This window comes from Salvelinus fontinalis, chromosome 15 (genome assembly GCF_029448725.1).
Source record: "Salvelinus fontinalis isolate EN_2023a chromosome 15, ASM2944872v1, whole genome shotgun sequence".
Taxonomy (NCBI): domain Eukaryota; kingdom Metazoa; phylum Chordata; class Actinopteri; order Salmoniformes; family Salmonidae; genus Salvelinus; species Salvelinus fontinalis.
Window position 1 is genome coordinate 39,618,510 of NC_074679.1, and position 25,622 is coordinate 39,644,131.

Consider the following 25,622-nt stretch of genomic DNA (forward strand, 5'->3'; position numbering starts at 1 on the left):
GAGTAACGGCAAAATCTGCGAAAGCCAGGCGGAGCAGGAAAAGGATGGCCGGGTCAGGTTACGTTTTTTTTTCTTCTGGTTATCTTGATCTCTGGCGCTCTCGTGAGGCTCTCGTCTTATTTCATCAAAGCTTTAAGCAGCAGACAAGCTCAATGCATACAGTTTATTTTATTAAAACACATAGGGTGTGTCTATATATGGAAAAATACACGCTTAACATTTTCGAGCAATCGATTGGTCGAAAGAACAGATGACTTTCGGTCAGGGAAAGCCCTAAATTAGACACACTGTGATACAAGGATGAATGGAACTGCCAGTTTGAAAGTCAAATAATACAACTACTGCAATTCCTGACCCTTGCTTTTGGATAATACACTTTGTCTTAATCACAAATATAATCCCAACATAGTGAGAACAGTTCCACTACAGTCTTGATACCAGTGGTCTTACCTTATATACACCTGAATAGTACTGAGATCCTAAATACATGTATATTTATATTATATTCATCAGATGCTCTTATCCAGAGCAACTTAGTTAGAACATTCATCTCAAGGTAGCTAGGTGAGACGCAGTACTCACATTGACGATGACGTTAAGCGTGTCGTCGCTGGGAAGAAAGACACAGACACAGCGGCGGTCCTGCATAGCTTTGTTATTGTGGAAGCCGGTCAGCTTGTTCATCTTCGTGTGGCTGGGAGGTCGACAGGGCTCCTCCAGGCCCCCGGGTTGGGACACCCTCCACCACCGGTACAAGTAACGGTACCAGTACCAGCAGCAGTAGTACCAGCAGCAGCCCTGGTTCAGCTATTGCCCAGGCCCAGTGAGGAGACGCGAGGCTTAGCAGGCCAGGACATGGGAGGCACCAGAACACAGTGCGGGGCCACACACTGTAGAGGACAGACAGAGGAAGAGACATCACATTAGCACTGTTGCATGGACACACCGTAGAGGACAGATGGACAGAGGAGGGGACATAATATTAGAGCTGCTGCATGGAAACACTGTCGACGACAGACTGGAGTGATCTTCGTGGGTTATACTCAGTCTCAGGGTAGTAAATTGGTGGTGTGTTGATATCCCTGTGGTGGTGTGGGGGCTGTGCTTTGGCAAAGTGGGTGGGGTTATATCCTCCGGGAATATCGTCGGACAGGGCCACAGTGTGTGTGCCCCCCCCCCCCCCCCCACCCCCACCGTCTGTCTTCAGTATCTATGCTGCAATAGTCTATGTGCCTGGGAGCTAGGGCCATTTTTTCCTATCTGGTGTAATAATTCTGTCTTCTCTGGTGTCCTGTGTGGTCCCTCCCCCTCCCGCTGTTCTGCCTGTGGCTATGGAACCCTGACCTGTTCACTGGATGGCCTACCTTTCCCCATATCTGCTGTTTGACCTGCTCTCTCTCTCACTCTCATCCGCACCTGCTGTCTCGACCTCTGAATGCTCAGCTATAAAAAGACAACTGACATTTACTCCTGAGGTACTGACCTGTTGCACCCTCGACAACCACTGTGATTATTTTTTGATCCTGCTGGTCATCTGTGAATGTTTGAACATCTTGAAGAACGATCTGGCCTTAATGGCCATGTACTCTCCACCCGGCACAGCCAGAGGAGGACTAGCCAGCCCTCAGAGCCTGGTTCCTCTCTAGGTTTCTTCCTAGGTTCCTGCCTTTCTAGGGAGTTTTTCCTAGCCACCATGCTTCTACATCTGCATTGCTTGCTGTTTGGGGTTTTAGGCTGGGTTTCTGTATAAGCACTTTGTGACATCTTCTGATGTAAAAAGGGCTTTATAAATACATTTGATTGAACTGAAGGCAACTGAAGACAGACTTAATAATATCTCACATCAGGAGAATGTCATCGTGTTGCCATAGTAGTCCCTGGCTGATTTCTGGGTAACATCTGAACATCTGTTTGCCTGTTTCTGTGTGGAGAGGTACTGAAGGAATGTGGTGGTGATGATTGTGTGACTGGGAGGGAGTGAGATGGGGATGGGCGTGTAACTAACTAACTGATTTCCCTTCTCAGCAGCGATAACACAACTGTGCTTGGTGATCTATTTCATGCGCACGCACACCTAACACCTCAACACCACACACCTAACAACAGCTCTCTGCTGTATCAGGCTCTCATCACAACAAGACGGGAAAGCAAGATTAGTATCACACACAAAAAAGTTGGATGATTGGTACCAGTTCACAATGAGGGGGGAAACTCCTGCGAGCGAGTGTGCGAGAGAGAGTGAATAACAACAGTGGATAAAACACAAGATTGATTATCCTTCATGTCTTTCCTCCTCTCTTCCTACTCTTATGATTAAGATCATGCCTCTCTTCCTACTCTTATGATTAAGATCATGCCTCCTTCTTCCTACTCTTCTGATTAAGATTATGCCTCTCTAGCACGGCATAATTAAGTTAACTGAAATCAATGACTTATGTAATCAAATATCTTTTCTTTGTGCCCAACTGTGTATATAAATGTATCATTAGAAATTATCTTAGGTCTTAAGATGTTTCTCTGTTTTGTCCTCCATTGAAATCATATCCTATTATACTTTCAGGCAGGAATATAATCCTCACTCCCAAATTAGTAATAACACTGCTCAGCACAGTTGAGCTAAATGGTGAAAGAGGATGCCCGTGTTGGGCGGGGTGAGGAGGGATAGGGGAGAGAGGGGCAAGGTGAGCCATTTTTTGCATTCAGCGTCACTGTGCCAAGGGAAATATAGTATTCTTTCTAACAAAGGCATTCACATATATTTCAGGATGTTGTGTATCCCTGGAAATAATCAGAATTCATGTAAAAATGACATGATGTTTTGAAAATATAGCTTGTCCCCCCAAAAAAGTGGCATCTTGGCACAACTTACCCCGGGTATGGGGTAAGTTAAGCTGCTTAAAAATTTCTGTACTGAATTAAATATCACTACCTTTTTAAAACCATATCTATCTTTATTTTCTGAACACAATTCAAAACAATCACAATAATTTTGTCTTTTAATACTTTTAAGCAGAGGCTTAACACTGTAGCCTAGCGGCTAAGTGTTGGGCCAGTAACCAAAAGGTCGCTGGTTCGAATCCCCAAGCCCCATGGCCATTGGCTCAACTTACCCAAAGGCAAACATGTTGACTATATTAGCCCACACAGCTACAAGGACGCACTTTCATGCTAGGTTCAGGACTTAATTTTAAAGCTTAAAGAGACCCCAACTGATGGCTATACTTGTCTAAATAATCTTAAAATTGTTTACTATGGTTTAAATACAAGCATCATGAAAACTCTTTTTTTTTTTTCTTTTTTTTTACTGAACTTCCTTAACTAATTTTCCATGTGGTTTCTTCCCTCACAGACTCCATGAAATAATGACCTCTTCCTAAATATTTGGTAAAAGGATTCATTTTGTGTATGGTGGCTCAACCTACTCCTTTGGTTCAACCTACCCCACCTCTCCCCTACTGTAATTTAGCAGTCAGACTGAGTGAGAGAGTAGTCATCAGATCACTAATGGTTCAGACCCAATAGTGTCATGTCTAGTGAGACATCATGACTACTATACGAGACATCAATGTTCCATAGACTATTCTAGCTCTTGACAGATACCCCTCTCTTCTTCCATCTAGCCTGGGATCCACAATGATATGCTCCTTTTTTCCATGGCTTCAACTTGGCTTCCAGGCTGGGGATCTTCCATCCCCGGTATGAAGGCTTTGTGTGAGGGAGGGGGCTGGATAATAACATTACTGCTGCCTTCCATCCCCTATTCATCCACAGCCCAGTAGAATAGTGATGCAACACCAAAGCTGTGTCCACAGCAGTCCAGCCGCCAGACAGAGATAGACCCACTTCCTGCCGTCAGCCCAGGATAGCGGCAGGAACGGAGAAATTCTGTCAACGTGGCAAGCTAGCCTCAGAGGCAGGCAGTCTCATTACACAGAAAAACCACCCGAAATACAAACATAAAGAAAGCCAGAAAGTGCGAGAGAATTAGAGAATGCCTCTGAGTCTGTAGGTCTCTATGTCTCTCCCTCCCAACTAATGTAACATCACGGGGGTGGGGTGCTCTTAAGTGAACCTTTCCAGAACTAAAGACGGAGGCTGAGCCAGACCAAAAACTCCCCTGGAACACGTAGAGAGAGAGACTGGAACCAGGGGGAGGTGAGAGATGGGTGGGAAAGACATTACGGGAGAGTGGGGTAAGTTGAGCCGCCGCTTGTTTCGAGTAAACCATACACTAAATAAATAATTTGACAAAATATTTACGCTGTCATTTCATGGAGTCTGTGAAGGGCTAACATCAGTCGGGGTCTCTATAAACTTCAATATGAGGTCCTAAACCTAGCATCAAAGTGCATCCGTGTAGTTGTGTGGGATAATTTAAACTCAGCAAAAAAAAGAAACGGCCCTTTTTCAGGACCCTGTCTTTCAAAGATAATTCGTAAAAATCCAAATAACTTCACAGATCTTCATCGTAAAGGGTTTAAACACTGTTTCCCATGCTTGTTCAATGAACCATAAACAATTAAGGAACATGCACCTGTGGAACGGTCGTTAAGACACTAACAGCTTACAGATGGTAGGCAATTAAGGCCACATTTATGATAACTTAGAACACTAAAGAAGCCTTTCTACTGACTCTGAAAAACACCAAAAGAAAGATGCCCATGGTCCCTGCTCATCTGCGTGAAAGTGCCTTCGGCATGCTGCAAGGAGGCATGAGGACTGCAGATGTGGCCAGGGCAATAAATTGATATGTCCGTACTGTGAGGCGCCTAAGACAGCGCTACAGGGAGACAAGACGGACAGCTGATCGTCCTCACAGTGGCAGACCACGTGTAACAACACCTGCACAGGATCGGTACATCCGAACATCGCACCTTTCGGACAGGTACAGGATGGCAACAACAACTGCCCGAGTTACACCAGGAACGCACAATCCCTCCGTCAGTGCTCAGACTGTTCGCAATAGGCTGAGAGAGACTGGACTGAGGGCTTGTAAGCCTGTTGTAAGGCAGGTCCTCACCAGACATCACCGGCAACAACGTCGCCTATGGGCACAAACCCACTGTCGCTGGACTAGACAGGACTGGCAAAAAGTGCTCTTCACTGACGAGTCGCGGTTTTGTCTCACCAGGGGTGATGGTCGGATTTGCGCTTATAGTCGAAGGAATAAGCGTTACATCAAGGCCTGTACTCTAGAGTGGGATCAATTTGGAGGTGGGGGGTCCGTCATGGTCTGGGGCGGTGTGTCACAGCATCATCGGATGGAGCTTGTTGTCATTGCAGGCAATCTCAACGCTGTGTGTTACAGGGAAGACATCCTCCTCCGTCATGTGGTACTCTTCCTGCAGGCTCATCCTGACATGACCCTCCAGCATGACAATGTCACCAGCCATACTGCTCGTTCTGTGAGTGATTTCCTGCAAGACAGGAATGTAAGTGTTCTGCCATGGCCAGCGAAGAGCCCGGATCTCAATCCCATTGAGCACGTCTGGGACCTGTTGGATCGGAGGGTTAGGGCTAGGGTCATGCGGGAATTTGCAGGTGCCTTGGTGGAAGAATGGGGTAACATCTCACAGAAAGAACTGGCAAATCTGGTGCAGTCCCTGAGGAGGAGATGCACTGCAGTACTTAATGCAGCTGGTGGCCACACAGATACTGACTGTTACTTTTGATTTTGACCCCCCTTTGTTCAGGGACACATTATTCAATTTCTGTTAGTCACATGTCTGTGGAACTTGTTCAGTTTATGCCTCAGTTGTTGAATCTTCAGACAAATATTTACACATGTTAAGTTTGCTGAAAATAAACACAGTTGACAGTGAGAGGACTTTTCTTTTTTTGCTGAGTTGAGCCGATGGCAAGTTGAGCAAATTTAAGTATTTTCTTCCCAAGTTCTTCCCAACTGGCCTATGTTAAAAGTTTTTTTTTTTTAATGACATACTGTTTGTTTGGTGTTGTGCCTGTGTTAAAAGATGCTTAAGATGGTTAAAAACAAAAAAAAAAGTGATTGTGTTGAATTGTCTTTGGGAAATAAAAATAGACATGGTTTTAAAAAGGTAGTGGCAATATTTCATTCAGTACACAAATGCGTAGGCTCCTCAACTTGTACCCTGCCCTTATGAATAACTTACCCCATCTACGGGGTAAGTTGTGCCAAAAGAGCACTTTTTTTTTAGACAAGCTATGATTTCAAAACAGTAATGTTAATATGAATTCTGATTATATCCAGGGATACACAACATTCTGAAATATATGTAGATAGGTTTGTTAGAAATAAAACTATATTTCCTTTGACGGAGAGATGCTGAATGTAAAAAATGGCCCCATTCAACCCCAATCTCCCCTAACATATTAGAGAGGAAAAGAGAGTGACTCACAACAGACCAGACTGGAGAAATAGAAACATTTCAGATTAAATACATGTATAGAATGAGAATGAGATGGAGAATGAGAGAGAGAGAGCGAGAGAGCAAGAAAGCGAGGGAGCACTCAAAGTACAGCCGTGAAAAAATCTGCTGCAGTCAGGAGAATTCCACACTAACATCTGCTTCTCATTCCAACAATGGAGGCCTTTGATTCCTGGCACACACACACACACACACACACACACACACACACGGTTGGAGAGAAACGGACTACCACAAAAAATTGAGTTTAATCTGTTACGTTATCAGCAAAAAATATTGTAATCAGATTACAGATACTTTTGAAGAACTAGATTACTTCTAGGATTACTTGTAAATTCAGAAAGGAAGTTCGTGAAAAAAATCGGACACTTTTCTGTTTCTCAATGACATTCAGTAATGTTCAGTTTGTTCCGCCTGAGCGAGTCTGACCACAAGTCAGAGACCACTATGATGACACACCAAATGTGTTTGATGGATCGCGGGAAAAGAGCAGGAATAGGCTTTTGTAGGCTACAGTCCAAGCTATGTCTTCCAATGGTGCGACTGCTGTCCGCATCCAAAGATTATCCAACTTGAATAAACACTCGTTACAATTACCGTAAAAAGATTACAGTGATAGTATTGGTACTGTAAAATGGATTACAGTAACATGCTGTATAGGCTTACTGTAAATGTACAGCATTATACTGACAGCGGTTGCCAGCACATTACTGTCATTATATATATAGCTGTGTCGCTGTATTGATTACAGTACGCTCATTTACAGTATAATGCTTTATTGCAAAATACTGCATAGTTTGTCTTACTGTAAACACTTTTACAGCATCCCTGCTGTAAAACAACATGGTTTATATACTGTCGCTTGAAACTCTGCTGCCAGTATAATGCTGTAAATGTACAGCGAAAAGTTTTACAGTTCCTCGTATGAGCCATTGTGATGCAACACTTTGTAACGAGGAAACTAGGGTGGGCGAATAATGTCAAGCTATGTCCTATCGTGATTACGTACCCATAAAACATTGAAATACGACGGTATCAGTCCCTATTGGCCAACCCAAATAGGGGGCTATGGCGTGAAATCGAATGCTACAACTGGACGAATTATAACGAAAGATAATGTTGTTGAAAGCCTGGGCAGAAGCTACAGTAAGTAGCGCAGTTTTAGCATGTTAAGGTTACAGGTTACTTTTGAAAAACGTAATGATTACTTTGAGGATTACTTTTAAATTCAGAAAGGATGTTAGCTAATCAGATTACAGATACTTTTGAAGAAGTAGATGATTACTTCTAGGGTTACTTCTAAATTCAGAAAGGATGTTTGTGATTTTTGTTGTTGTTGAGACCTCTGTTTTCTCAACGACATTCAAATCAGCATTGAAAAAAGGCGCAAGTTGAAGTTTGTTCCGCCTGAGCGAGTCTGACCACAAGTCAGAGACAACTATGACGACACACCAAATGCGTTTGATGGATCGCGGGAATATGCTTTTGTAGGCTACAGTCCAAGCTGTCTTCCAATGGTGCGACTGCTGATTATCCAACATGAATAACTGCTTTGGGATAAGGACGACAGTAGTGGTGTAGCCTACGAGCGATCCAGATATAACTTATTATTGATATCTACATAGCGCATTGAAGTGAATCACACTGCTGCGCTTTCATTTATCTATTTGCGCCTTACGGATTGTGGTTGTTGTGGATGGCGGTTTGCAAATGTATATGTGTATTTTTTATCAAATAATGCTTGAATTGAAGTTTAAGCTTCCTAGCAATCAGTGGATAGCCAATGAAAAATGCCCTCCTTCAACAGCTGCATAGTAGTATGGATCCCTGCCTATGGAATAGCTCCCTCTCAATGTTCGTGTGCCTTTAGATCACTAACATTGCTGTTTGAGTCCTAATATACCATTCTCTATCGCGTGGAGCTGTAAGGAATTCTAGCAAGTAGCCTTTGTGTGCTGGAGTTGGATGTATGGAGATGGAGATGTGTATGTGCGTGCGTGCGTAGGGTTAGGTTGGTTACCTGTTCAAAATTGTAATCAATACATCATTTTTGGATTACCCAAACTCAGTAATGTAATCTGATTACTTTCAGTTACTTTTATGGGTACTTTCCCCTTAGGAGGCATTAGAAGAAGACAAAAATGAATATTACGAATTGAACGACATCTATTGCAAGATAAATCAATGATAGAGTTCACATAGCTGGCCATATTTTACTTTATGGGTTGGTTATGTAGGCTTCTTCTAACCCATCACTTCCTACTACAGATAATGACAAGATTAGGCTATATCTTTGAATTAAAAACCAAAAGTCTGTCAGATTCAGTCATTCCAATTCATTTAATACCCCTTGATCTGCCAGAATACGACTCGGAAATATGGAAATATAGATTAGCCAAATTGTTTAACCTGAGCATAACCCTAAAACTAAGGATTTATTAGCCTACTCTATTTATGAATTCATGAATGATGATTTAGTTGTCATAGGTGACTGATTGGGCTCATTGCTTCAAAACATGGTTGAAACATAAATGCAATGGCATGCTTTGGAGAACTACTGAAAAGTGTCATTTGCATGTGGAAAATGTATGCCATACGCTGCATTTCTTATAGGCCTATTGTTTTTGTTGGTGACACTGATAACCGATATCTCGATGATTTGCAGCCGTTTACAGTAAGTAAAGTTTTTGAAGCAGTACAAATTAGATTGAGAAATAAACTTGTTTTTGACAGTGTGGAGCACAATACCAGAGACGAGTCTAGATTTTGTATTCCTAGATAGCGGGAAAGGAAGACCAGAATGTGGCCAATGATGGACGCATATCATGTTTCTACTATCCCTTGTCAGTGCATTCAGAAAATATTCCACATTTTGTTACATTGCAGCCTTATTCTAAAATTGATTCAATTGTTTTTCCCCCCTCATCCATTTACACACAATACCCGATATACCGACAAAGCAAAACAGGTTTTTAGAACATTTTGCAAATTTATAAAAAATAAAACAACTTAAATATCACATTTACATAAGTATTCAGACCCTTTACTCAGTACTTTGTTGAAGAATTTTGGCAGCGATTACAGCCTTTAGTCTTCTTGGGTATGACGCTGCAAGCCTGGCACATCTTAAAAATTGGTGAGTTTCTCCTATTCTTCCCTGCAGATCCTCTTAAGCTCTGTCAGGTTAGATGGGGAGCGTCGCTGCACAGCTATTTTCAGGTCTCTCCAGAGATGTTTGATCGGGTTCAAGTCCGGGCTCTGGATCAAGGACATTCAGAGACTTGTCCCGAAGCCACTCCTGCGTTGCCTTGGCTGTGTGCTTACGTTCGTTGTCCTGTTGGAAGGTGAACCGTCATCCCAGTCTGAGGTCCAGATCTCTCTGGAGGTGGTTTTCATCAAGGAGCTCTCTGTACTTTGCTTCGTTCATCTTTCCCTCGATCCTGACTAGTCTACCAGTCCCTGCCACTGAAATAAATCCCCACAGCATGATGCTGCCACCACCATGCTTCACCATAGGGATGGTGCCAGGTTTCCTCCAGAAGTGAAATTTGGCTTTCAAGCCAAAGGGTTCAATCTTGGTTTCATCAGACCAGAGAATCTTGTTTCTCATGGTCTGCGAGTCTTTAGGTGCAACTCCAAGTGGGCTGTCATGTGCCTTTTACTGAGGAATGGCTTCTGTCTGGCCACTCTATCATAAAGGCCTCCACAGAGGAACTCTGGTGCTCTGTCAGAGTAACCATCGTGTTCTTGGTAACCTCTCTGACCAAGGCCCTTCTCCCCCGATTGCTCAGTTTGGCCAGGCGGCCAGCTCTAGGAAGAGTCTTGGTTGTTCCAAACTTTTTCCATTTAAGAATGATGGAGGCCACTGTGCTCTTGGGAACCTTCAATGCTGTAGATGTTTTTTGGTACCCTTCCCAGATCAGTGCCTCGACACAATCCAGTCTCGGGTTTCTCTACGGACAATTTCTTCAACCCCATGGCTTGGTTTTTGCACTGACATCAAATAAAATGTTGTTGGTCACATACACATGGTTAGCAGATGTTATTGCAAGTGTACTGAAATTCTTGTGCTTCTAGTTCGGACAGTGCAGCAATATCTAACAAGTAATCTAACAATTCCACAACAACTACCTAATACACACAAATCTAAGTAAAGGAATGGAATAAGAATATATACATATAAATATATGGATGAGCAATGAGAGAGTGGCATAGGCAAAGATGCAATAGATGGTATAAAATACATACATATAAGATGAGTAATGCAAGATATGTAAACATGATTAAAGTGGCATTATTAAAGTGACTAGTGATCCATTTATTAAAGTGTGCTATGATTTCAAGTCTGTATGTAGGTAGCGGCCTCTCTGTGTTAGTGATGGCTGTTTAACAGTCTGATGGCCTTGAGAGAGTGTTTTTCAGTCTCTCGGTCCCAGCTCTGTTGCACCTGTACTGACCTCGCCTTCTGGATGGTAGCGGGCTGAACAGGCAGTGGCTCGGGTTGTTGTTGTCCTTGATTATCTTTTTGGCCTTCCTGTGACATCGGGTGCTGTAGGTGTTCTGGAGGGCAGGTAGTTTGCCCCCGGTGATGCGTTGTGCAGACCGCACCACCCTCTGGAGAGCCCTGCAGCTGTGGGCGGTGCAGTTGCCGTACCAGGCTGTGATACAGCCCGACAGGATGCTCTCAATTGTGCATCTGTAAACGTTTGTCAGGGTTTTAGGTGACAAGTCAAATTTCTTCAGCCTCCTGAGGTTGAAGAGGCGCTGTTGCGCCTTCTTCACCACACTGTCTGTGTGGATGGGCCATTTCAGTTTGTCCGTGATGTTTACGCCGAGGAACTTAAAACGTTCCACCTTCTCCATGCACTGTCAACTGTGGGACCTTATATTGCCAGGTGTGTGCCTTTCCAAACCAATAAATTGATTTTACCACAGGTGGACTCCAATTTAAGTTGTAGAAACATCTCCAGGATGATCAACGGAAACAGGATGCACCTGAGCTCAACTTCGTGTCTCATAGCAAAGGGTCAGAATACTTATACTTATAAGGTATCTGTTTTTTATTTTTAATACATTTGCAAAAAACATTCTACAAACCTGTTTTCGCCTAGTCATTATGGGGTATTGTGTGTAGATTAAAATTCAACAATTAATTTTAGATTAAGGCTGTAACGTACCAAAATGTGGAGTCTTAAAACTTTCTGAATGCACTGTATACTGTAGGTCAATGGTAACAGAGGTTTATAGCAATACAGTACATAATGCTAATTCACAGACATCTCTGACAGTAAAAGTACAGCTAGACAGAAATCTCTAGCCTGGTCCCAGATCTGTTTAGCTTTTGCCAACTCCATTGCTGTCATCAATAGATGTTTGGCACAAACAGATTGGCACTCAGGTTAGAAATCTCTTCTGGACCCCCAAAACCACTTCCTACTCCTTCCTAGTTTCTATCTCTCTCAACAACAACAAAAACGACTGGCAGAAGTGGAAATTATCTTTGTGTCTCAAATGGCACCCCATTCCCTACATAGTGCCCTATGGACCCTGGTCAAAAAACAGTGCACTACATAGGGCAGGGTTACCCAACTGGCAGCCTGTAGACTGACTTTGACCCGCTGGTGGTTTTATTGGGCACCCCATGTTTTCTGAAGAAAAATAATAATAATTAACACATTTGAGGGAATGTTAGACATAAAAAAAGCTAAAAACACCATGAAATCAGCTCCAAGTGATTTTAATTTGGGAAATCTGTTCAAGTATTTCCACGCATAATACAGAGAGACCTGTGATCATATACAAATGTAAGCAAGGTTTGAAATTATTATGTTTTAGTCAAATATTATATCTGTTTGGGCTTCTTGCGGTCCATTTTCAGTCTACAAATGATTTGCAATTATGCCATTTGAAAAATACTTTATGACTATGCTATTTATTTACTGCTGTCTTCTAGCCCACTCTGGTTAATCAGCTGAATACAGTCTGCAGTAGGTCTGGTTGGCTGGCAGCGCTTCACTGAAACAGGGGGAGAAGGAGAGCGAGAGAGTACTTGAGAATGAGAGACAAATAGATATAACAATTAAATAGATTGTAGTATATGTGATCTGCATCTGCCTATATTAGTTACTATGCTGTTAGTTCATTTGATTATTATCCTAAAAAAAGCAGATTTTCAGCCCAGGCCTAATATTCTAAGAGTTGATTCGGGTTGGGCCGGCCCAAGTTTATGGTTTGCGCACCATTGTAACCTATGTTTGAGACCATTCACTATAATGAGATTCACAGGATCTCTCTCCCTCTACGCTCTGATAGACATGAGCCTGCAACTCTCATCTCTCCAGCATTGCACTTCATCATTTATTTCCTTATAGAATCATAGCCGCGCGAAGGGTTCGGAAGGAAATGCAGCACGCCTGATACATTTGCCAAAGTTCTAGAATTACTGCTGTCTTGTTCAGAAACAAATGAAATCATTCAGAATAGCCTACTCCAACATGAGAGGGCCTATAATTTAGTCACAGGAGATCAATAGCTTCTTTTAGCAGTGGATTGTAGCCTAATAACAAGGAATAGCCTACACTCGGGAACGTGCGGCAAATCTGTCAGTGAAAATACTGCATGCAGACAAAACAGGCCTTTCACAATATTTCAAATACAAATCGAGGGGAAACACAGGATGGAAAGCAAATGGCTCCTACTGAAAAGAGAAGACTATGCTGTAGGCTACCAAAATTTTTGATCAACTACCAAATATTGTTTTACAAAAGAGAGGGAGAGAGATAGGCTTCTGGTACGAGCGCATTGGCCATCACCAGCTGGTGAGCATCATTGGGTGAGTCAGTGAAACTGGAGAGGATTTTTAAGACCATCATTTCCTCCTCATATTGTAGCCTACAATATGTGTCTCCACACATCCAGGCCTAGGATATTGATGGACTCAAGACAAGGTCGTTTTTATTGATCTTTGATTCTCAGTTTGTCAGTGTCAAAGTAGCCTGCCATTATAAAAAAATATTCTGCTAAAAGTAGAATTGCATGAAATGCACTTATAAAAAGGCCACATTTTCCCCAGACCCCAGACTATTAAAAATGTGCAAGAGTGCCCCTACTCTTCTGCTCTATGCCCCTACTCAAATGTGATCATATGAATGCAATGCATTATTGTAAAAGTGATTTTCAGAACTCTATTTTTCTCCATTTCCGCCTGACTGACGTGCCCAAAGTAAACTGCCTGTTACTCAGGCCCAGAAGCCAGGATATGCATATAATTGGTAGCATTGGATAGAAAACACTTGAAGTTTGTAGAAATGTTAAAATAATGTTTGAGACTATAACACAATTGATATGGTAGGAGAAAATCCAAAGAAAAACCAACAGGATTTTTTTTTTTTAGCTCCCTGGTTCTTATAATGGAAAGATATGGGTTCTATGCAATTCCAGCTCCCAGATTGCAATTCCTATGGCTTGCACTAGATGTCTTTGTTCATTGTTTCAGGCTTATTTCTTCAAAAACGAACAAGAATTTTGAGTTTTTGTACAAAATCAGTCTGTTGGCGAGGAAGAGGACGCACGCTTACTCATTTTACTTTTCTATTGAACATACTTCTTTCCATATGAAATATTATAGTTTATTTACATTTTAGGATATCTGAGTATTAAATAGAAATGTAGTTTGACTTGATTGAACAAAGTTTAGCGGTAGCTTTTTGGACTCCTTTACCTGCATGTTGAATGAGTCGATTACTGAAATCGATGGCGCCAACTAAACTGACTTTTTGGGATATAAAGAAGGATTTTATCTAACAAAACGACCATTCCTGTTGTAGCTGGGACCCTTGGGATTGCAAACAGAGGAAGATCTTCAAAAGCAAGTGATTTATTCAATCGCTATTTGTGATTTTATGAAGCCTGTGCAGGTTGAAAAATATGTTGATGTGGGGCGCCGTCCTCAAACAATCGCATGGTATGCTTTCACTGTAAAGCCTGTAAATCGGACAATGCAGTTAGATTGACAAGAATTTAAGCTTTTAAACGATATAAGATACTTGTATGTTCATAAATGTTTAATATTACAATTATTTATTTGAATTGCGCACCCTCCAATTTCACCGGATGTTGTTGACAGGTGTCCCGCTAGCGGGAAGCCTAGCCTTAAGAAGTAGATTTAAAAGGAATAGTGCCGAGATTGGTGCAAAGAATATGGTAGAAGGAAACTCTCTCGCCCATGTTTACATCAATACAATGCTTTTTAACTTTAGTGGTACATGTAAGATACCCCAGCAGATACTGACCACATACAGAGATGATAATCATGTCTTTCGCTAACTAAGTACCAATAACTGCAGATTACCCTATGCATGCTGTAATGAATTCCAATAGAAAACCCAGCCTAATTTGAATGCTCATTGTGGTCTATCGCCCTCCTAAACCAAATCACTGCTTTTTGAGTGACCTTGCAGAACTACTCACTCAGCTAAGCTCTGTATCTACTTCTATTCTTCTCATGGGGGATTTTAACATACGCATTGATTACTCCCATAGCAAAATTGCAGATTACCTTTTGTCTGTACTGGACTGTTGTGATTTTCCAACATTATCGGGGGCACATTATGGATCTAGTATGCTGTTCTGGAGTGGGAACTGGGCATCAGCGATCCGACCTCAGTGGACAAGGGCTTATCTGACCGCAAGGCCAATCTCATGACTCCCTCCATCTTAATACCAGCACTTTGTAAAAACAGACTGACAACCTTCCGGAATCTGAAATCTTTCACCCCCAAAAACATTATCTGATGTGCAATGACTCAATCTCACTTGAAATGGAAGTTGAACAATATATAACCGGGGACTATGCCCAGTTCTTAACAATATTTCCCCTTTAAAAACTTGGGAGATCTCCTTCAAGCACTCTGCACCATGGTTTAACAAGTACAGTATGTACGTTCTGGAGAGAAGATGGAGGAAAACAAACCTAACGGTGCATGCCCAGGCCCTGGCATATCCTCAGACTGCTTACAAAGAGGCACTGAACACTGCACGTAATGAACCCAGAATGCTATTTTCTGTTGTATAGAAATTTGTTCAACCCCCAGATATATCCTCCTATACCCCCTAAGTTGAGCAATTGAACAGTTTTCTTGAATTTTTCCAATCCAAAATCAAGGGCATCTACTGCACTATACAATCTAGACCTTGCTTTGGACCTGCCCCTCTGCTTCATACAGAGCCTCCCAGCTGCAGTTTCACCAAATTTTAAATTGACAACCTCAACATCTGTCAACTACCTGCCCCTTGGACTCTATTCCCTCAGGACTCATAAAATCCAGCCTCCTTCTCAGGCCAACTATAACCAAGATCATAAATTACTCTCATAATTCAGGCACTGTGCCTTATTCCCTGAAAACTGCCTCCATTACACCAACCTTGAGAGAACCTGGACTGTACTCCAACGCCCTAAGCAATTACAGACCAATTTCCAACCTAACAAAGGTCCTTGAATGTGTGGGCTCAACACAGCTACAGAAATGATTTGATTTACCTCTCAAACAACAATCTGCATGAACCCTTCCGTCTGCATGAACCCACGTGCCGTGTGGAAGGACATTTGCAACACAAACATGGAGGAGAGTGAACGTGACACAGAGCACGGAGAAACGAAGCTCGTACCTAAAAAAGGGTCTACTTCGGTCGCATGGACGTGGTTTGGGTATGAAAAGTCTGACACGTACCAGAAAATCGCCCTCTGCAAATTATGCCGCAGGCCGGTCAGGCTCAAACACCACTAACCTCTTTCACCACCGACGCAAGAATCATGTGAAACAGTACGGAGAGAGTCTACAGATGAGACCCCCCCAAAAAGTAGTTGAGCGTTCAAAACAAACCCCCGACTCAGACGTTGCAAGAGGCTTTTGCCTGCGGCACACCATTTGGCAAAGAATCATGAAAGATGGAAGGAGATAACAGCTGTCGTTACAACTTACATCTGCAAAGACATGGCCCCAATTTACACGCTCGAGAAACGGGGGTTTTCGAGTTGGTGCTAACACTCGACCCAAGGTACCAAATGCAAATTGATATGTGACACACATTAATGCCAAAATAACATGCAAAACAGGCAAGCCCCCATTTGCAACTATAGTTGAAGTGTTTTCTATTTACTTTTTTAGATTTTATACATTCATATTTTATATTTTGTTACATGCTAAATTGAAAATTTGCACACAGGTTCTAAATAAAAGGAGAAATAGTCTAATATGAGTAAGTACCTTTTATTTGTTGAGTATAATTCAAAATGTAATAAGAAATAGGCCTTTACATGTGGTCATTTTATATAAACTATTCATTCATTGAATTTACAGAAAATGTGCTATATCGTGATATGTATCGTTATCGGGATATGAAATGACCTATAATCGGGATATGAAATGACCTATAAAATCGGGATATGAGATTTTGGTCATATCACCCAGCCCTACCTTCCACCAGACTTCTGTGTACGCTACAGAACAGAAACAGCCCTGGGCCCGGTTTCCCAAAAGCATCTTAAGGCTAAGTTCATCATAAGAACCTTCGTAAGAGCATCGTTAATTCTCTGAGTGGTTTCCAAAAGCATTGTTATTAATATTGCCCTTGAAAACGCTCGTATTCTAACGACTGCCTCAGACCACCCATAGAACAGCAAAGTGCGTTGTTAGATACTTTTTTGCCCTCTCGCGTCACTTTATACACAGATCTCTGCTAAACATAAAATCACATGGTTTATCGTCTCTCTGTGACCGCTGATAACTTCAGAACAAAGTTGAAAACAAACACAATGTTTACAATGTCTTGCCAATTGATACAAACAAGCAACGTATAAAAATATGCTTCAAATTAAAGCAGAGATAAATTAATTAAAATATAAATACAGTAAGCTATAGGTATATTTCAATCTTATTGAAATACATGTTCAACAAACTGAGTTCTAGTTTGCTACTTGTAGGCGACGGTCTGTAATTTGTCTCAATATATTTTATGATGTGTGCACAATAATGTGCCAAATCTGTGAATTAGGCCATTTTTATTGGGTAAGCGTTAGAATAAGCCGCCTCAATATTTGCAGCCGTACGTGGCAATATCTCTCTAGGAGCTGATCCGTCATCAGTATTGTAAAATAATTATAATGTAAAGGTAAGATTTTATTTGCGAAAGCTGACCCGAGAGCCGCGTTGCCTTTCTTTTGATCGCATCAGGAACCGGTTCAGGGAACAAAATTATTTGAAGAACAGAACCCGAAACCCAAGTTATCCCCGGCTAAATCTGTTCCATCTGACTGTGCAATTCACTGTCTCATCAGCCCAGCCATGTCACGTTCCTGACCTTATTTTCACTTATTTTGTATGTATTTAGTATGGTCAGGGCGTGAGTTGGGGTGGGTTGTCAATGTGTGTTTTCTATGTTGGGTTTTTTGTGTTCGGCCTGGTATGATTCTCAATCAGAAGCAGCTGTCAATCGTTGTCCCTGATTGAGGATCATACTTAGGCAACCGGGGTTTCACGTGTGGTTTCTGGGTGTTTGTTCCTGTGTTAGTGTTTCGCCACACGGGACTGTTACGGTAGTTTCGTTTGTTGTTTTATATCGTGTATTGTTTTTCGTGTTTTATTAAATATTCATGCAAATTGGTCCTCCGATCCTTCTCGCCTCTCCTCGTCCGATGAGGAGGACGAAATAGACTATCGTTACAAGCCAGGCAATTTATAAACTTGATCTCCACTATAAAAAGAATCTAGACATTATTTCACATTTCTTTTAGACTAACATTTGGTTTTCAACAGCGGAGATTTGTATAAACCTTCCTGTCTGTCTCTCCGACATTTGCAACATTGTTTCAATATTCAAACTCGATCTCCAACTGTCCTATAGTAATGAACTTGTCGGGAGTCGTGACGAGACACAGGCAGGCAGCGTTTCTCAGCCAGTTGAAATCATGAATCAGCTGGCATAATTTTTATGGATATATAAAAGTGCAGCGAGTTAGCAGTCTTTCTAACTTAAGTTTGAAGTGATTGTGTTCACTGTGTTGTTGACTAGCTCCTCTAACCAACAGTGTCCTGGCGCGTGAGCACATTTTCTATGACAGGTGAAATCCCTCATTAGCTCATTGTTAAGGATGTATCCAAATAAATGTCACTAGAAAACAGCTTAAACAACTGAAAATGCGCCTGCTTTGCTGTTATTCTGGCTGCACTTTTTGACGTGACTAAGTCAGCCATAGTTGGCTAGCTAGCAAGCAAGGGATAAGAACGTTGCCAGCCAGTATGGCAATGGAACATTTAGAACGAACGACTGGGTCGCGTCAATAGATACAGAACAAAAAGACTGAGTGACTGGGTTACATCTCTAGCAACCGAACCGATAGAACGACCAGCCGGCTTGGATAGCAACCCTAGATTTGTGTCGGGATTATATCTTGTGGATGGATGAAATAGTATGAATAGCATGTTTGGAGGATATATTGGCACGGTTTGCCGCCCCTCGACTTCGTCCCGAGGCTAACAACACCCGTGCCAATATATCCTCCAAACACCGGCTTCTCGGACATGATCACTTACGATCAATTACGTTCCGGCCATTTTTTTCTAGTCCCACAAAAATCGCACATGCAAAGTCCTCACTGTTATTCAGAAACGTATTCCATTGACTGCATGCCAGCTGGAAATCTTTTCCAGTGGGTGTGCATGTGTGTAGGTTATCTGCACCTTCCCTCTGAAGTATAGGTTATTGTAGCCTACTGTGGTTCATAAATTAGGGAGAGATGTTTAATTAGAGAAGAATGGATTTGTTTTTCAATGCTTGTTAATAAGTATACTATAGTTAACACGTTTCACATTGGATTTATTAAACTACAAAAAAGTAAGACATTTTTAATTCTAGTGCTGCTCTGCACACACAAGCTTGTTAGTTTTCTTGTTTGCTCTGGTCCAACGTTAAACCAACTCGGAAGTTCTACGACTCACTGTTCCTCCATAGAAGCCGCTCCTCTGTTGGTATAATCCAGATAAAGCATGTCATAAAATGCCCAGAGCTTCAAGGCAAGCTTCCTCCATCCTCTCTCACGCTCTCCTCCACCGCAAAATTCCAGTTGCATCTCACGCCTTACACTGTGACTGGCAGCACAGTGTGTGTATTTGTCTTTCATTATGATTAAACCATGCTGTTACGGCAAAATACAATTTGCCCTTAACGACTTTCCTATGCAGATTAAATCGCTTACCCGCTCCATAGCAAGCTGCTCTACCCGCACTGATTGGTGAGGTAATTTAATGTTGAGCTAAATGTTTTAAAAAATTTGGTTAAAGAGGTTTAAAAACAAACAGTAAGGAACAATATATACCGCTACTTTTTTTGGGTTCGAACCGGTTCAGAACTTTATTTTGTTGATCGGAACACTGGTTCTGTTCAGAACAAACGATTGGAAAATTATTTTGTTTCCAACCCCTAGTTAAAACACTCGCAAGCCTACATTCCATGGCTATCGGGAAACCAGGCCCAGGTAAGAGTAACAAATTACTTGTTGGTGGCAACAGATGAAGATGACACCAAGCATCCTTTTACTATTAGACATGTTAGCAGCATAAAGAACTTGCTTGGATTCTCTGGCAAAGTACTCCAGTGGTTTTGCTCCTTTCTGACTGACAGACAATAATTTGTGAAACTTGGCAAAAACAAATCTAACCCTGCCAGTCACTCAAGGATTGCCACAGGGCTGTTTTTCCTGGGACCACTCCTGTTTTCTATATACATGCTGCCACTTGGTATACTACCCTGAAGATTTGGACTGAACTTTCATTTTTATGCTGATGACACAGAAATATATGTGAGGACAAAGGGGGACTCAGACTGTAACAACCAGACTGCCTAGATGCGTTCAAGAAATTGATGCAGTTGATCTTCCTTAGACTTAATTGTAACAAAACAGAGCTCGTGCTTAGATTAACACTTTCTCCCTTTCTCTGGATGATGACACACACAAAGCTTCCCCCACAGCCAATAACCTTGGTGTCCTTTTTTTACTCTAGCTTCTCATTTGAAGCGCACATCCTCAACATCAAGAAAGTGTCATTTTTCCAGCTGCGTAACATCGCTCGAAACAAGTCGTTCTTGTCCACTGGACACTGAGAAGCTTGCGAATGCCCTGGTAACATCTCGACAAACCATCAAACAGGCAAAGCGTCAATACTGGACTGAAACAAGCATGAGAGCATCAGCTGTTCTGGACGACTGTGTGATCACGCTCTCCGTAGCCGATGTGAGTAAGATCTTTAAACAGGTCAACATTCACAAGGCCGCAGGGCCACACGGATTACCAGGATGTGCACTCCGAGCTGAGCTGACCAACTGGCAAGTTTCTTCACTGACATTTTCAACCTCCCTCTGTCTGAGTCTGTAATACCAACATGTTTCAAGCAGACCACCATAGTCCCTGTGCCCAAGAACACTAAGGTAACCTGCCTAAAAGACTACCGGCCCGTAGCACTCACGTCTGTAGCCATGAAGTGCTTTGAAAGGCGGGTCATGGCTCACATCAACACCATTATCCCAGAAACCCTAGACCCACTCCAATTTGCATACCACCCCAACCGATCCACAGATGATGCGATCTCTATTGCACTCCACAATGCCCTTTCCCACCGTGACAAAAGGAACACCTATGTGAGAAAGCTGTTCATTGACTACAGCTCAGCATTCAACACCATAGTGCCCTCAAAGCTCATCACTAAGCTAAGGACACTGGGACTAAACACCTCCCTCTGCAACTGGATCCTGGACTTCCTGACGGGCCGCCCCCAGGTGGGAAGTGTAGGTAACAACACATCCGCCATGCTGATCCTCAACAAGGGGCCCCTCAGGTGTGCGTGCTCAGTCCCCTCCTGTACTCCCTGTTCACTCATGACTGCATGGCCAGGCATGACTCCAACAACATCATCAAGATTGCCGTTGACACAACAGTGGTAGGCCTGATCCTCGACAACGACGAGACAGCCTATAGGGAGGTCAGAGACCTGGCCGTGTGGTGCCAGGACAACAACCTCTCCCTCAACGTGATCAAGGCAAAGGAGATGATTTTTGACTACAGGAAAAGGAGGACCGAGCACGCCTCCATTCTCATTGATGGGACTGTAGTGGAGCAGGATGAGAGCTTCAAGTTCCTTGGTTTCCACATCCCCAACAAACTAACATGGTCCAAGCACACCAAGACAGTCGTGAAGAGGGCACGACAAAACCTATTCCCCCTCAGGAGACCGAAGAGATTTGTCATGGGTCCTCAGATCCTCAAAAGGTTCTACAGCTGCACCATCGAGACCATCCTGACTGGTTGCGTCACTGCCTGGTATGGCAACTGCTCGGCCTCCGACCGCAAGGCACTACAGAGGGTAGTGCGTACGGCCCAGTACTCCACTGGGGCCAAGCTTCCTGCCATCCAGGACCTCTATACCAGGCGGTGTCAGAGGAAGGCCCCTAGTCATAGACTGTTCTCTCCGCTACCGCATGGCAAGCGGTACCGGAGCGCCAAGTCTAGGTCCAAGAGGCTTCTAAACAGCTTCTACCCCCAAGCCATAAGACTCCTGAACATCTAATGAAATGGCTACCCAGACTATTTGCATTGCCCCCCTCTCTTTTACGCTGCTGCTACTCTGTTTATTATCTATGCATAGTCACTTTAATTCTACCTACATGTACATATTACCTAAATTACCTCGAACAACCGGTGCCCCAGCACATTGATTCTGTACCGGTAACCCCTGTATATAGCCTCACTATTGTTATTTTACTGCTGCTATTTAATTATTTGTTACTTTTATTTCTTATTTTTCGAGGTCTTTTTTTCTTAAAACTGCATTGTTGGTTACGGGCTTGTAAGTAAGCGTTTCACTGTAAGGTCTACCTACACCTGTTGTATTCGGCGCATGTGACAAATCCAATTTGATTTTGATTTGCCTTGACTACTGTAATGCACTGCTGATAGGCATAACAGTAAAGCTCGTCTAAACTTCAACTCTCACAAGATTCACACAAAACCCACATTACCGATGTTCTATTCAACCTCCATCGGCTTCCTGTTCAATACAGGATAAAATGTAAGATTCTGCTGCTCACCTTTTAAGGCTCTCCAGGGTAATGCACCAATATAAATATTCCACCTTCTAGAGAACTACTGGCTTGCCTCTGAAGCTAAGCACGGTCAATCCCTGGATGGGAGACCAGATGCTGCTGGAAGTGGTATTGGGGGTGCAGTAGGAGGCATTCTGTCCACTGGTCTAAAAAAAGATCCCAATGCCCCATGTGAGTGATTGGGGAAATTGCCCTGTATAGGGTGCCATCTTTTGTTGCTGTAAATGAGAAATGTGTTCTCAGTCAACTTACCTTGTTAAATAAAAGAACTACTCCCCAGGATGCACACCTACGATTGTCAGACTTAAAACAGCCTGGTCACAACAGTCACAAACCTGTGCAACATGGGCGACATGGCCATCTCACACGTGGCCCCTCAGCTCTGGAATACTCTACCTGCACATGTCAAGGAGGCAGCTTCAATTTCCTTGTCTAAAAAACCCAAACCTATTCAAGCTAATGTTTGATTGCTTAATCTGCTTACAGTCTATCTTTTGCATTAGTGGGTTGTTTTCTCGACTGTGATAAGTATGTATTGTTGCCGTTTAGTTTAGTTTTCTACCTTATGCGCATTAAGCGTGGGATTCAATATTATTATTGTTATAAGAAGAAATAAGTTAGCTACCTAGGTGAAAAACTAAAACAGATTTCATGATGGATTTTATTTTTGTTTATTTTGGAGTCAAAGACAGTTTCAGTATAGTTTTAGTTTTTCAAAATAATTTGTGAATTATTTTATTTCAGTTTACTGAATTGTTTTTTCATGATTAGTTTTAATTTTAGTTTCAGTTTCATTTACTATAATAACTTTCGTAGGGAGGGCATTGGGCAGGCTGTATCATACACTAAGACTTTCCTGTAACTTCAACAGTAAAACACTGTAGAATGCACAGTAAACTACCTTAAATGTGTTTAACAGAATCAATGCTGTAGATTCTATGGGTAAAATACAGAAAAATAATTGTATTAACTGTAATTTTGAGACTCCTGTAAAAATAACTAACATACAGTATTTCCTTACAGTAATAGCTTATGCCTACTGTAGAATAAAACGTTCAGTTTCAGGCGCCAACCGTGCTGTTGGATGAGACACGACGCTCAGACTATTTAAGTTAAAAAACATTTTATCAAAACATCTCCCAAATAATAACTGTTGTAATGATTAGGCTTCGCTGTACCGCAGCCTCTGGGTGCCATAGTGAATAAACTGAGTGCCATTATGTTTGCACCATTACCACAGAGAACTAGCACAAACAGTTCAAAAGATACACTACATGACCAAAAGTATGTGGACACTTGCTCGTCGAACATCTCATTCCAAAATCATGGGTATTAATAAGAAGTTGGTCCCACCTTTGCTGCTATAACAGCCTCCACTCTTCTGGGAAGGCATTCCACTAGAGGTCGGAACATTGCTGCGGGGACTTCCATTCAGCCACAAGAGCTCGGGCACTGATGTTGGGCGTTTAAGCCTATTTCGCAGTCGGCGTTCCAATTCATCCCAAAGGTGTTCGATAGGGTTGTGGTCAAGGCTCTTTGCAGGCCAGCCAAGTTCGTCCTCACCAATCTCGACAAACCATTTCTGTATGGACCTTCCTTTGTGCACAGGGGCATTATCAGGCTGAAACAGGAAAGGGCCTTCCCCAAACTGTTGCCACAAAGTTCGAAGCACAAAATCGTCTAGAATGTCATTGTATGCTGTAGCGTTGAGATTTCCCTTCACTGGAACTAGCCAAGCCATGAAAAACAGCTTTACAACTTTACAGTTGGCAATATGCATTTGGGAAGGTAGCGTTCTCTTAGCATTCGCCAAACCCAGATTAGTCTGTTGAACTGCCAGATAGTGAAGCTTGTTTCATCACTCCAGAGAACGTGTTTCCACTGCTCCAGAGTCCAATGGTGGCGAGCTTTACACCACTCCAGCCGACGATTCGCATTGCGCATGGTGATCTTAGGCTTGTGTGCAGCTGCTCGGCCATGGAAACCCATTTCGTGAAGCTCCCGACGAACCGTTCTTGTGGAACTCGGTAGCGAGTGTTGCAACCGTGGTCCTGTTCTGTGAGCTCGTGTGGCCTACAACTTCTCGTCTGAGTTGTTGTTGCTCCTAGACGGTTTCACTTCACAATAACAACACTTACAGTTGACCGGGGAAGCTCTAGCAGGGCAGAAATGTGACACACGTACGTACTTGTTGAACGGTTGCATCCTATGACGGTGCCATGTTTAAAGTCACTGAGCTATACAATACAGGCCATTATACTGCCATTGTTTGTCTATGGAGATTGCATGGCTGTGTGCTCGATTGATACACCTGTCAGTAACAGATCCACTAATTTGAAGGAGTGTCCACATACTTTTGGCATTTTATGACCCATATTATCGGCACAGTTTTTTCTTTCTACAAAATCTTCAATTGCGATGCACTCTGGGTGATTTTAGGTATAACTGGTGAATTGTACTGTAAATGCCACTGAAAAGTTGGTTTAACACTAAATGTGTTTGTTTTTGAGCTTTTATTTAACTAGGCAAGTCAGTTAAGTACAAATTCTCTAACTGCCTTGTTCAGGGACAGAACGACAGCTTTGTACCTTGGGGATTTGATCTTGCAACCTTTCAGTTACTAGTCCAACGCTCTAACCACTAGGCTACCTGACACCCCAGAAGTAGTCTATTTCAAATGTTAATGTAATGCCACTCCACAATACAGTACCCCCACCATATTTTGAGTGCAAGGTATTGTTGTCTCTGGTTCATTAACATAAACTTTTTAAGGACCCTGTCTTTCAAAGATAATTCGTAAAAATCCAAATAACTTCACAGATCTTCATTGTTTCCTATTGTTCAATGTACCATAACCAATTAATGAACATGCACCTGTGGAACGGTTGTTAAGACACTAACAGCTTATAGACGGTAGGCAATTAAGGTCACAGTTGTGAAAACTTAGGACACTAAAGAGGCCTTTCTACTGACTCTGAAAAACACCAAAAGAAAAAAGCCCAGGGTCGCTGCTCATCTGCGTGAACGTGCCTTAGGCATGCTGTAAGGAGACATGAGGACTGC

General features: G+C 42.4%; 1 protein-coding gene across 1 annotated transcript in view; it reads right to left on the reverse strand.

Moving 5' to 3' along the window:
- The window catches only part of LOC129811975 (FERM domain-containing protein 6-like), an 82,484-nt gene that overhangs the window by 32,656 nt on the left and 24,206 nt on the right, over nucleotides 1-25,622 (reverse strand). Inside the window, exon 2 of the mRNA XM_055863798.1 lies at nucleotides 583-890. Coding sequence (XP_055719773.1) covers nucleotides 583-684 — 102 coding nt within the window. The 5' untranslated portion in view covers nucleotides 685-890. The remainder of the gene's footprint in view (nucleotides 1-582; nucleotides 891-25,622) is intronic.